At 36.4% G+C, this 14313-nt stretch overlaps 1 protein-coding gene across 1 annotated transcript; it reads left to right on the plus strand.

The window, feature by feature from the left end:
• Positions 1 to 3326: 3326 nt before the first annotated feature.
• vdac2 (voltage-dependent anion channel 2) lies at positions 3327 to 14205 on the plus strand. Its single transcript, XM_016561971.1, has 9 exons — positions 3327 to 3490; positions 5680 to 5751; positions 5846 to 5895; positions 6484 to 6636; positions 6730 to 6782; positions 9078 to 9305; positions 10529 to 10679; positions 13316 to 13373; positions 13660 to 14205. The coding sequence occupies exons 2-9, from the start codon at positions 5685 to 5687 to the stop codon at positions 13749 to 13751; spliced, it is 852 nt and encodes a 283-aa protein (XP_016417457.1). The 5' UTR covers positions 3327 to 3490; positions 5680 to 5684; the 3' UTR covers positions 13752 to 14205.
• Positions 14206 to 14313: the final 108 nt, after the last annotated feature.

The raw sequence follows: 14313 nt of genomic DNA on the forward strand, positions 1-14313 counted from the left end.
GGCATACTAAACTTTAAAACTTTAAAGTGCAATGTGTTGTTGAACTGAAACTTCAACCAAGCAAACACTTTAAGAAATGTGTTATCAGCTCAAAAGGATACAAAGCTTTTGTGTTTTAAGTAATGCTGCAGTGGAAGAATGCTACACAGAACAAATTGCCGTATTTCTGAAGAAAAAGTAAAGAAATCAAATAATTCTAGGTCTCTGAGCTGGTGTTAGGTTAAAAATTAAAGATTAAAACATTATTCATACCACAACACTAAATACAGGTATGTGCATCTTTATGAGATATTGTACTAGATATTATCTTAAAATAGACATTGTAAAATACTGTAAAAGTGCATCTTTATTTTAAATGGACAGCAATATAGTCTGGCAAATACATTTTCAAAGTATACACTTTCTTTGGGACATATGGGACCATCCTGACAAGTGTGGTCGCCATGATTTACGGTCTCTTGCACCAATTTAGGGCAGAAGAAGAGGAAGAAAGAAGAGGGGCACTTTCCAATTTCCTTTTTTTAATTTTTAATTTTTATTAGGTACACATGACTTTTTTGCTGAAGGTTAAACCTGAAGGACAATTTATTTACCAATTAATTAATATCGGACAATGATGCCTGATGTGTGTGTGTGTGTGTGTGTGTGTGTGTTCATTTAGTTACAAACTCCTAATTCAGCAATACTGACATTATTCATAATTGATGTTGAATTTTAAATGACTGCTTGTATCTTTATTATTAACATAAAATGCATTGTTTCCTTAAGGAAGTAGTAGTGTCATATCACTAAAACATAATAATAGCCAGAAAAAATTTCCAATTTCTTTAGGATCAGACTGTCAAATCTAAAAATAAGTAAATAAATAAATAATATACAATACTATAGAAGCTATCAAAACCAACAAAAGAACAATAATATGCAAGTACTCTGGTTCGTGTACTAAACACTGGTTGTACATTTTGTTACTTTGTTGTATGTCATGTATAATGCGAGTGTGCGAATTTACCAAGTGTAAAGGTTGTAGGTGAGTTATTAATAAATAAATAAACAAATTAATAAATAAATAAAATTGTAGTGATGATCTAGAGCGCCCCCTGCTCCCCACCAACCCACCTTGCAGGCGTTTCGCCTACTCAACAAAAACGGAGGAAAGTTAATTAAAAAAGAGATATACCTGTATAGCTAGATATTGGTTGAAAATGTCCTGTGTGTGTGTGTGTGTGTGTGTGTCTGTGTGTACCTGTTTTTCTATTCTGGTGGGGACTTAAACCTGACTACACACAGACTCATGGGGACTCGTGTCACGGTGGGGACCTAAATTGTGGTCCCCACGGGTACAAAAGCTTATAAATCATACAGAATGAAGTTTTTTGAAAATCTAAAAATGCAGAAAGTTTCCTGTGAGGGGTAGGTTTAGGGGTAGGGTTGGTGTAGGGCAATAGAATATACGGTCTGAACAGTAGAAAAACCATTACGCCTATGGAGAGTCCCCACAAGGATAGCTGACCAGACTGTGTGTGTGTGTGTGTGTGTTTAGCCTATTGTTCTTTATAGTTAGTTCTTTTGCATTTCTGTCAAACATGTTCTGTTTGAAACATTACATGTTTACATTTTATTGTGCATTATGTTTTAGGCTCTTTTTGTTATTTGAAAAAGTTAAACAGAGGACACACTGAAGTTTGCTTGTTTTTATACTGTATAGCCTGTAAATAGTTATCATGATATGAAATTATGAATTCATTATATGCCTGCCTTAAACCAGTTACTGACATATCTGTCAAACACTGCTCACTGATAAATCATAAGTTAGGCTAAATATGTTAAGTTTGGACACTGCTTGGGAGCAGATTTTGGTAAATTAGTCAAAATGGGGAACATATCGGCGGCTTACATCTTAACATCACTTTATTAGATCAAAATTCTTTGACAACTTTTTGTCATGATGTGTGCAAACTAATGGCCAAGGAGATGTTTTCATAAAATTGAAAATGGCTTAAAAATTGAATGGAACGTATGCATTCTTGTAGGGTTTGCTTCAAGGATTCAGCTGGGGGGAATAAGAATTTGCCCTTATGATTCCAGAGTTATGAACTAAAACGCAAATGTACAAATTTATAGCGCCACCTAGTGTCCAACATATTCCACCAAGTTTGAGATCTACATGCTCTGACTCCAGACACTTTTAGAGCAGAAAAAAAGAATAATTGACAAAACATTAGGATTTCCTATTGTGCTTGAACCCCTAAAAGGTTTTTAATCACTATATTTAGCAAACCTTTTGAATCATCACAGCATACGGAGGAATGGAACAAGCTGAAGTGCTACGCCTTTTTTTTTTTTTTTTACGTGAACAGCTTTAGAGATGCTTTAGCAGCCCCAAGAGGCCAGTGAATGCATTGCTCATTCTCATGAATCACCGAGCACTACAATCCAACTTCAGCTGAAACTTTAAAAGACTCTCAAACTCTCTGGACACACGAAGAATAGGCCTACTCTATGATTTCTGCAGATAAATAGCAACTTGTTCTTTGTTTTAAATCGATGGTAATAGCTTCAGAAATGCAACTCCATGAAGTTCAACAATCGTTTACAGTTAAACGAAGCACACTTTCTTTTTCACTTACATTGAAATGAAAACCAGGATGCAGTGTTGTTATTGCTAACTAAAACATAAACTATTAAAAAGCATTTTTGCAAATTGAAATAAAGCTGAAATAAGATCAATTAAAATATTAGATTTTATTAAATTAAAAAATAATTATATTTTAAATTGAAAGTATAAATGCTATTTTTAAAGAAAAACGTAAGAATGAGAAATAATTATTAAAACTGAAATAAATAAATCAAAGCTAAATTAGAAATATATACAAAAACATGAAAAAGCATAACAAAATTATACAGACTTAAGCTAAAAAAAAAAATAAAAAAAAAACGAATTCAAAATATTAATTCCCTTGGCCAAAGATTTGTTGTACAATAGTAATAATATTGGTTGATATTATTATTTAATATTATTATTAATTTTATATAATAGTATATTATAATAATATTTTACACATGTTTAAAAGTTATTTTGCTTGTTAATGTCAAAACAAGGCATTTTTGAGCAAGGCTCAATAAACAAACCTTTGCATAGACGCTTTTTGAAGTGTGTTTCTGATTTTACACTGTGAAGGTAATGTGATGAAAATCCCTTGGAAATTGTGATATTTGAGTCATGGATTATTTTCTATATTAGCAACGTGAATGGAGAAAAGTATGTGAGAATACAGCGCAAGGCCCATCTGTTCTTGGGCTGTAAGCATTTACCATCAGGCACCGATGGGGCAGCCTGGGGTCCTTGAGCAGGAGGCTGTCGGCACGGGTGTGTTACATTACAGTCTCCTTCAGTTCGCCCTCCAACTGGCCAGACCCTCCACATTGGCTCAGCGCTGGGAATAAGTTCAGCAGGTGTACCTGAATAACCTCACTCTACTCCTTTTAACAGGTAAGTCAGCGAGAAACGCAGAAATCAAATACTGCGGACAGTTCAGCGTTGGAGCTGTTAAATCACATGCTTTCTACTTAGTGCTAACGCGTTAGCTGAATCACTCAGAGCTCTCGGCCTGTCCTAATGTCACAGCCAGAGAGACGGAGCAGCCCAGAGCCCGAGATCAGTCATAGCCTGACATGAGCACAAGTCAGCAGCGTTACAGCCCAATCTATAGCGTAGCTGTAATTGACAGATCGCCGGGTCAGTGCTGCGCTCAGTGCAGGGCTGACATGAGTGCAGCTCCGCAGTACTAGAGCTGCGTGACCTGCGTCACGCTGGTCATTTTTAGTGCTCGTATTTCTCTAAGACATAACCACAGTTCGTGTTTTACTTCTGTCTGGTTTCGTTTTAAGTCTTGCGGTTGTCCACCACCAGCACCATGCGGGTTTCTAGCGGCTTCTGAAAATGGGAAGGAGATCCGCAATTAGCCTTGCCCTTACTTTACCCTTTATAAAAAAGCAGTTCTCGGTTAATTTAGCTGAGTTGATTATAAACCGATAAGATTCCTGCACAAGACGATACTGTTTTCTTTCAAAGCAACTAGTACTTCGTTTTTACGCCAGAAGGACTAGTAAGGAATTGTTTCTGTGGTGGAGGAGTATCTCATAAGCAGCGGCAATTTTGTACTTCCTGAAAAGAAAGGCTTAGAAACGCCTGTCATGCCTACAGGTCCAGACATTCATTTTACTCCGTGTCCTGTATGATAAAGGTCATGGTGATGCTTTATATTATATTTAGAGTAAGTTATGTTCTCTGCTTGGGAGTGTAATTTAAGTATATTTCCTAATATTTGTTTTCTCAGCATTATTTACAGTGTTTGCAGAGCATTATTATATTGATAACATTCTGGTTAGATTTTTTTTATATATTCCCCCTGCTGACAGGCTTAAATCGGTATGGTTTGCTGGTCTTCGAGTCTGCTTCGGTTTGGTCTGGCTGGGAGACTGGGTAAGACCCGTTTGGACTGATTAGGAGACCAGCTAGACCAGGCTAAACCAGTTTAGACCAGCAAGCAATCTTAGGCTGGTTTTGCTTTATTTTTCCCTCTTCTTTTTAAGAACAGTTCTAAAATCTAACCCTAAGGTTATGGTCTCTGTTTTTATATTTATGTATTAATTCATTCATTTATTTGAGAACTGTAATATTAAAATGTGAACATCTCACGTTGACTAAAAGAAGAGGTCACACTACACTTTTCATTCCATTTACTTTCGTTTATATACAGGCAAATGCGTGAGACCGGAAACACAAGTGCAACAAAACAAACTTGAACTTTGTAGTACAGACAGAGTGGGGTTTGTACGTTTTTACATTTTGGATTTATTATCATTTGTTAAATGCTGAATTGATATTTTTAATAAAGACTGCACAGAGCATTGACATCATATCACAACCTTTGCAGTGTCCAAAGAAATTGAATGCTCAGTCTATTTTGACCACCTCTATACAAGGGGTAGAATATTCAAATTCATGTAACATGATATTTTCATAATTTTGCATTCTGAGTTCTGATTGGCGGTCTATCTTTCCATTATTGTATACTGCATTGTGATTGGTCTCTTACTTGAAATTCCATGGTGGATTGGAATTTGATGTCTTTGCATGCATTTATCCATTTAGATGCAGCCTTGTCACTGTACAGTTCCTGGATGTTGTTCGTCATACACAATCAGTTATGCAGACCTTACACTAAAAAGCCCAAAGACTAAAGCCGAGCTATTTTTTTTTTATCCGTCTCCGCCCCTCGCCTCCACACCCTTCCCAGGCTGCATCGGTTTTATTCCTATAATTGCTTCTCATGCTGACTTGTGCACATGTTCCACACTTGTCGATTAGTGTGGAGTGAGTCAGTGCGTCACTTCCTAACTCCGTGACTCAGTGAGGAGTGGCCTGCTGTCAGTTCAGATTAGCTGGAGCAGAGCAGCTGCATTCAGGCTGGCTCATTTATCAAACTGATATGACGCTGTCTCACTACGATTAACCATGGAAAGCGAGAGATACCGTAAACCACCCAAAACGTCCCACCACTTCATTTCAAATGACTCGTATCAGTTGTAACTGTGTGAATGTGTTGGTCTGCTTCTGCACAGCTGTTTTAGTGTTATGATGTTCTTAATTATTCAAACATGCTTTTTTTTAAATAGATAAAATGGCAGTTCCCCCATCATATGCAGATCTTGGCAAGTCTGCCAAAGACATCTTCAACAAAGGATATGGTAATGTATCTAATAATGCACTACATCATGTGAAAAATCACCATTAATTGTCACTTCACATTGTAATATTTTCTCTTGGTTTGTTTTCTAAAAGGCTTTGCTATGGTGAAGCTCGATGTCAAGACAAAAGCAGCCAGTGGAGTGGTGAGATTTTTCTTTTCATTATATGTGTGACACTGTCTCTTCCTAGGTGTTTGATTGGAAATACATAAGTCAGTTCTATGTACATTGCAAATACATTTATGTTTATGCATTTAGCAGATGGTTTATCTGAAGCGAAAAAAAGGAAAACAATTTGTCAAAGAGCCAAAAATATTTGTAATGTACCAAGCCAGGTTTATTGGACATCTAGATTAGGAAACAAGTTAGAAGAAAGGAGAAAAGTATACATGTAGCTTATTTCGGTTGCACTTTATTTTAAGGTGTCATTGTTACAGTGTAATTATACATTTAAGTACTGTGTAATATTAATTAACTACATGTACTTACTAAATGCTTAGGGTTAGGATTAGGGTTTGGCTTAGGGTTAATTGCATGTAATTATGCATATCTAATTGTTATTATAAACGCAAGTCCATGCAACTTATGTAACAAAGACACCTTAAAATAAAGTCTTACCCTTATTTCACATGTTGGTACTTAATGCTTTAATTATGAAGAATTATTTTTTAATAAAACAATGCGTGAATATGCCACTATGATCTGAAATATTTCTCTTTTACATCTCTATAGGAGTTCAAGACCTCTGGTTCCTCCAACACTGACACCAGCAAAGTGGTGGGCAGCCTGGAAACCAAATACAAGAGGTCTGAGTATGGTCTGACCTTCACAGAGAAGTGGAATACTGACAACACCTTGGGCACAGAGATCATCATTGAAGACCAGGTCTGAATGTGTTTTCAAATCACTGAATGGTGATGAATCAAGGTACAGGTCTTTTAGCGTGAGTTTTACTAATGCTGTTTATCACTTTTTCAGATTGCAAAGGGATTGAAGCTGACTTTTGACACAACCTTCTCACCAAACACAGGGTAAATTATTCATTTTTCTACAGAAGAGCTTCAGATTTGGTTTGAAGTAGGGCTGCACGATTAATCGAATGCGATTGTCATGCGCATTTTGATAGTAATGCCGGTTCTGTAATCAGCAGGAAATCATCCTCACGTGCTTTCAGATGGAGCAGAATTTACTACACATAGCCGTAGTTCACTGACAAGTTACGCAAAAAAATCGCAGACGATTTTATTGCGCGCCCAGATTTGTCTCAGTGCATGTGTGTGTAGTTGGGTCGGGAGATCAGGGACGTTATGTTGTGTCATGGCGGACTGTAACTCAATGTTGTATTGAGCAATTCAAGTGCCGCCATGTGACAGAGTTAGTTCTGTTTTGTTGTGCATTGAGTGCAGGTTAACTTTCACACAAGCTCGACAGCGTAGGCCACATGTTCTGAGAACTGTAAATCGGTCGGTCAGGAGAGAGTGGCACCTGTCTGGTGTCGTTGGGGTCTGTGCTCTCAGATGACAGACATGCTGACATGGCCTTCACTGATGTATAGGCTCATGTAGCTCATGGCAGGGGCGTTGGATCATGTAACAGAGGAGTGAACAGCAGTGTTTGTCTCTGAGCAAAATCAGTGGAATTACTCGCCTACTAAAAAAATGTAAAAGTTTGGGTTCGGTAAGATTTTTAAATGTTCTTTTTGTAGTCTTTTATTCTCACGAAGGCTGCATTTATTTGATTAAAAATACAGTCTTTTTTGAAATATTATTACAATTTTAAATAACCGTTTCTATTTGTAATATATTTTCAAATGTATTTTATTCCTGGGATGCAAAAAGTTTTCAGCAGCCATTACTTCAGGATTCAGTGTCACATGATCTTGCAGAAATCATTGTAATATGCTGATTTGCTGCTCCAAAAAATTCCTTATTATTATGAATTTTGAAAATCATGATACATTTAGGATTCTTTGTTGAAAGTTCTAACAGCATTTAGATGAAATTTAAATATTTGTAAAATTATAAATATCTTTACTTTCACTTTGAATCAGTTTGAGGCATCCTTGCTGAATGAAAGTATTAATTTCTTAAAAAAAAAAAAAAAAAAAAACCTGACGCCAAACTTTTGAACGGTAGTATATTTTACCAGCACTGTTATATGCTCTGTATTTGTGCAGGCAGAGCAAAATAGGACGTCATGTGCTGGTTTTTGCTGGCCTCAATATAAGTTCTAAAATGTTATAAAATGGTGCAGTGAATGAAATAGTACAACCAAGGCATGACTATGTCCTTCCTTACAGTATCTGCAGCTTGTCCTTTGGCATGAGTCTTGATTTCAGTTAAAGGGGTCATATGATGCGATTTCAATTTTTCCTTTCTCTTTGGAGTGTTACAAGCTCTTGGTGCATAAAGAAGATCTGTAAAGTTGCAAACACTAAAGTCTCAAAACCAAAGAGATATTCTTTATAAAAGTTAAGAGTACGCGTTTCAAAAAGGCGGGGCATAGAGGAGAAACAATAATGTACAGTATGTGGAAAATAATGTGTTTTTTGAACTTTAAACCGCATAAACACATTTCATTACACCAAATACACAAAATAATGTTCTTTTTAGCAGCATCATATGACCCCTTTAATATATTACAGTATTTATTTAGATGTTGATTTGAGTTTTATATTTAGTTGAAGTTCTAGTAATTTATTTGCTGCTTTGATGTGTAAGTTCTACTAACATTAGACAAACAGAAAATGTTATAATTCTTTTGTCTTAATTTTGATCTGCATATCAAATTTATCATTTAAAACTAAAAACTAAAAAAAGTGTTCTTACTCTATTTTGTTAAAAGTAAATACCACATGGTGCCACATTCATACTTATTCCTGCTTAAGTGTCACCTAAGTGTCCAAATACTGTTACTGAACCACATCTATGTAGGCCTCCAAAGTAAAATAACCCGCTTCCGTCATGACCCCAAAAATATATTTTATTAATAATACTAAATGAGATAGTCTAGAATCAGCTATTTGCCATTTGTTTTGATGTTATCTGAGGATGAAATTGATATAACGTTTAAGTGTAGTTTGATTGTCCAAATACATTCCAAGAAGGCTGCATAATTATTGTAAAGTCATTTGTTAAACTAATTGTATCACTTGTTTGATGGGAAAGAATATTAACAATCCAAACAGTTTATATTTCTGCAGGTTGGAATTTTGGTTTATTGCTAGTCAGAAGGCAAATAATCCATATGTTTAAAATACCTTTTATAAACAAATGTTATTTGACTAAACATGATGCTAAATTGTGTTTATTTTCCCTCATGAACAGAAAAAAGAGTGGAAAAGTCAAGACTGCATACAAGCGGGAGTACGTCAACCTGGGCTGTGACGTTGACTTCGACTTTGCCGGTCCAACCATCCACGGTGCTGCAGTGGTCGGCTATGAGGGATGGCTCGCCGGTTACCAGATGTCCTTCGACACTGCCAAGTCCAAGATGACCCAGAACAACTTTGCTGTGGGCTACAAAACAGGAGACTTCCAGCTGCACACTAATGTGTAAGTCCTGAAACATCACTACATCATTCTAAGTGCATGAGACTGGGACCTGGTTTGTTTTAGTGGGGAGAAGTGTTGATATAGTGAGAAATTATGTACACAGGGTTCGCTTAGACGTCAGGAATTTTACTACATGTTGTCTACGGAATGACACATTACTTGTCCATTAATATGGACAGGGACAATCTGGACATACGAACGATTTTAAAATTATTACTTTCTTTTCATGCCTACAAATATAATGACAAATAATAAAATATTAACGTATTCTTAAAGTCATGGAAATTTCTGCACTAAATGTCATTTTTGGTTTGTTCTTAAAGAGCAGGTCATGTGGTATTTTAAAGTGTCCTAATATTGTGTTGGAGTCCCCTACAGCAGGTTTAAAGGGGTCATATGATGCGATTTCAATTTTTCCTTTCTCTTTGGAGTGTTACAAGCTCTTGGTGCATAAAGAAGATCTGTAAAGTTGCAAAGACTAAAGTCTCAAATCTAAAGAGATATTCTTTGTAAAGTTGCAAAGGCTAAAGTCTCAAATCTAAAGAGATATTCTTTATAAAAGTTAAGAGTCAGCCACGCCTACCTAAAACGGCTCTGTGGATTGCCAGATCGAGTCCAGCCCGGGGTCATCACATGTGGTTGCCGCAAGCCCTCCGGCCGCACCGTTCTCAAGCCCGCCGGCCTCTGCTCACTCTAGCCCGCCGTTGTGAAAGCGAAACTACTTTGTTTGGTCTTCCAAAGAAAGAAACTTGCGCTGACTGATCTTAAAATATATCAGTGCCTTTGTTTTGTCTCAAGATGCTCACCAGTAATGTTTTTTCTAAGGCATGTTAATAAAAATTACTTACATTTCCTAATTGAACAATGGCCTAATCCTGGATTAGTCTAAACCCTGTCTGTGAAACCAGGCCAATATCTTTATTTGTCATGCACTTTTTTTGATTAACAACTTTGCAGATTGTTTTCATTTAAGGATAGCTACGTCATAAACTGCAAAAGAGATATTTTTCAAAAACCCATATGACCTGCTCTTTAAAAATATTTCAAGCAATGTGAATACGATCTCAATAAAATTACAAGATATTACAAGAATTACAAGAACAGTAGTTTGTCTAAATATCCAAGAGTTAATGTGACATTATTTGATTGATTTATTGATTTTAGATTTAAGAACAGGTTGTTTATTTATAATGATTCATAATTTCTTTTGTTTGTCCCTGCAGTAATGATGGCTCAGAGTTTGGTGGCTCAATCTACCAGAAAGTGAGCGATAAGCTGGAGACAGCGGTGAATCTGGCCTGGACAGCAGGAAGCAACAGCACACGCTTTGGCATTGCTGCCAAGTATCAGCTGGACAAAGATGCTTCCATCAGTGTGAGTAAACTCACGTTAGTTTTACAAAGATCACAAGTTTCAGAAGTGGGCACCTGTTTGCTTCTGCATCTGATCTAGGGGTATGTGATATGTATCGTCTACAATAATATCGTAATTGTTGTTTAAACGATATGCGATTTGACATTGAGTATATCACAAAAGCACAAGTTCATGCTTTCACTGCGTGATTTAGTCTATTAAAATACATTTAGATTTCCCCCTAAATTCAAGATATAGGGGCAAAAATGCCCCAGTTTGACTTTTATCACATTAAGTGTGATGTTTTTCTCCAAATATCAGCATGATTGCAAATGTGATATTGATAGAACAGCTCAACAAACAAGAAGTTAATATTAAGTGACATTTTAGACACAACAGTTCTTGTTTTTTGTGTAATTCGACAATGAAAATGGTTCTAAATAAAGCCACAGCAGAACTGTTTTGCATCTCTGAGCAACACACGACGGTGTTTCGTTACTGAATCAATCAGCCGTTTGAACGAATTGTTTGAATGAATGACTCAATGAGAGATTTTAGGTTTATATTTAAAGTATATTTTCCCTTTTTTTCCCTGTTTTCAACTTAAAAAAAAACATCAAAACATTAATTATGCATTTGTAACTGCAGGTTAAATGCATTCATGTCCTGCATTAAACAGTCTGTGTGAATGCATCTAAATGTCACTTCAGATGCAGATTCTGTGCCACCTCTGCATTGCAAACACAAATTTTATTGATACTGATTTCATTTGATTGGTAACAGCCCTTTAGTGTCTCACTATTATTTTTTTTTAACAGTCTGTTTATTGAGATGTAACAATATATAACAGTAATACAACAATATTGTAGTTACATCTTTTTTACATATGAAAGCAAGGAGAAAAAAAGGGAAGAAGAAAAGTAAAACTGCACAGGTTATTTCAGGTAGTGACATGATATAGGAATTTAAGAGTACAAAACATAGTGTCTTACTATTTGAATTTATTGATTCAATTTAAGAATTTGACAAAAGATGATGCATACATATAATTAGGTTAGAAAAAACTGGCCTTATTATGGTAAAAATGCTCATAGAAGGTAAAAATCGATTTTAACTACTGGAAAACTGTTACTCCTGCAAACTAATTACTGCGCAGAATATGAAGAATATCAAAAGCTTTGGAATACAACAATATTGTAGTTACATCTTTTTTACATATGAAAGCAAGGAGAAAAAAAGGGAAGAAGAAAAGTAAAACTGCACAGGTTATTTCAGGTAGTGACATGATATAGGAATTTAAGAGTACAAAACATAGTGTCTTACTATTTGAATTTATTGATTCAATTTAAGAATTTGACAAAAGATGATGCATACATATAATTAGGTTAGAAAAAACTGGCCTTATTATGGTAAAAATGCTCATAGAAGGTAAAAATCGATTTTAACTACTGGAAAACTGTTACTCCTGCAAACTAATTACTGCGCAGAATATGAAGAATATCAAAAGCTTTGGAAGTCAGCTGTCCACGGCAGTCCAAACCTGTCAAAGTACCAGCACAATAAGACGCTCGGCAAAATATCGTCCAAATATAATTTTCGACAAAATTCCAGAAAATATTGAGTGTTTTTTTTCCATTATCGCACACACAAATCTGATCCCAGAAAATAACATTTCTAAATGTACTTTTTCCATAATAGTAAGGAAAGGAGTGTAGGGAAAAATCGATTTACTAATGAATACTGATGCTTTCTTGAATGGTTCTTAATCATAATTATTAAATGATATTTTCAATCTGCAGTGTCCTTTATACCAGTGGTTCTTAATTCCGTTCCTGCCACTGCTCTGCGCAAATGTGCAGAGCAGTGGCAGGAACGGAAACTGAACCGAGTGTGTCAAATAAGAGAGATAGCTATCTCTCTTATTTGACACTCGGTTCAATCTCTTATTTGACAGACACACTCGGTTCAGTTTATGGAGCTCTCTCATAATGAGCTGATGATCTGAATCAGGTGTGTTAAATAAGGGAGACATGCAAAATGTGTAGAGCAGTGTGACCCCAGGACCAGGATTTAGAACCACTGATTTATACCATGAAAAGGTGCACTTGCACTGTGATGAATTTATCAGCCAAGGCCAAAAAGGCAGAGTAACCTTTTTTACGCCATCTTACAAACCAACCAAACAATGCCTTGCACCATGATCTATATTTAGTGGAAATATGTCTATTTACACAAGCATTATCCCATGCTCAATTGTTGATCAATAGCTCTCCTACACAGCCAAAGATGTGTGCTGAGTGACAATGACAAAGTTTAAGGCCATTGTGATGCAAAAAACAGAAGCCCCAGAGCCGACTCAGAATTTCTGAGAGAAGATATACTCTGGTACAGCTTTTATATCGATTTTGTGCACCGAATTTAGCATCAACCCACTGCAACTTTCAAAGATTTGTGCTCCTATTCTGTTGAGCATCAGACGGCATCAGAGTGAATCGAAATAGAATTGAATCGTAAAGATTCCCACCACTAATAAAAGTACAGCTTCTGTTTAAGAGGCTGGAACTCAGAATGTGTTTGTGATTTGAATGTTACATTTGGCTTTGCATGTGAGTATTATGGCTAAAGAAATGAGTCAATATTTTCCTCTCTATCAACAGGCTAAAGTCAATAACACCAGCCTTGTCGGTGTTGGTTATACTCAGACTCTGAGGCCAGGTACAGATATGAATTTCCTTTATTATTATTTACACTTGACAATTTAATAGTGAAAGGCATTGATTTCTTTTCTTTTGTATCTCGCAATAGTTTATAGCTGGTAACATCATCTTGTCCACCACACAATATGATTCACTTCAACTTTGGAGACTGATAAAATAGGGTGTTTTAGAAATACTTTATGAATCCTGACCCTTTAATAACTTTGTTTTCATGTAGACTTCTGCATTTATGTGGTTAGGATGCCGTAAAAGCTGCAGTGATTAAATTTGTGATGGTTTTTCAGGTGTCAAGTTGACCCTGTCGGCCCTGGTTGATGGAAAGAGCATCAATTCGGGTGGCCACAAGCTGGGCTTGGGCCTGGAGCTGGAGGCCTAAACCTGCTTCTGCTTACCATCAGGGACAAGGGAATATCAGAGAAATCTGGCCTTAAATCTAACTCCAACAGCAACCAGCAGGGGGATTCCAGATGGGATGGGATGTGTGCAAAGGCTCATCAAAAGCGATCATGTCATGGTGTTTCTTTTTGTCCCCTCCTGGTCCTAATGCCCTTGTTTGTTTTTCATTTGTAGTTGTTCTCTTATAGACATTCAGCTACAAATTAATTTCTCCATCTCTCTCCAGCACTGCCACAGTAATGATTTACTCTCTGGGACGGAGGGCATGTGTGGCTTTCTGTTGTCTTCCCTTCTCAGTTAGCCGGGGGTGGATTTGTGACAAAACTGTCTCTGATTTCATCATTTGTATTGTATCTGATATTCCTTAGTCATCTGAATGCGATTCAAGCAACCACTTAACTCGATATTAAAGGTGATACCTGCTATTATTTAAATACTGTTATACCGTTTTCTTCTTTCCATGCACGCAAGGACAAGCTTAAGCAGTTTATTTTTCCTTCGGCAGCGATCCAGAGTAACTGCTGTACGTGGTGGGGGGGGAA

The sequence above is a fragment of the Sinocyclocheilus rhinocerous genome, unplaced genomic scaffold (genome assembly GCF_001515625.1).
Source record: "Sinocyclocheilus rhinocerous isolate Xijiao unplaced genomic scaffold, SAMN03320098_v1.1 scaffold2664, whole genome shotgun sequence".
NCBI lineage: Eukaryota > Metazoa > Chordata > Actinopteri > Cypriniformes > Cyprinidae > Sinocyclocheilus > Sinocyclocheilus rhinocerous.

Coding starts and splice junctions, on each gene's coding strand:
- vdac2 (XM_016561971.1), top strand. CDS start 5,685: ATGGCAGTTCCCCCATCATATGCAGATCTTGGCAAGTCTGCCAAAGAC. Junction 5,752..5,845: donor CATCTTCAACAAAGGATATG/GTAATGTATCTA, acceptor GTTTTCTAAAAG/GCTTTGCTATGGTGAAGCTC. Junction 6,783..9,077: donor ACCTTCTCACCAAACACAGG/GTAAATTATTCA, acceptor CCTCATGAACAG/AAAAAAGAGTGGAAAAGTCA.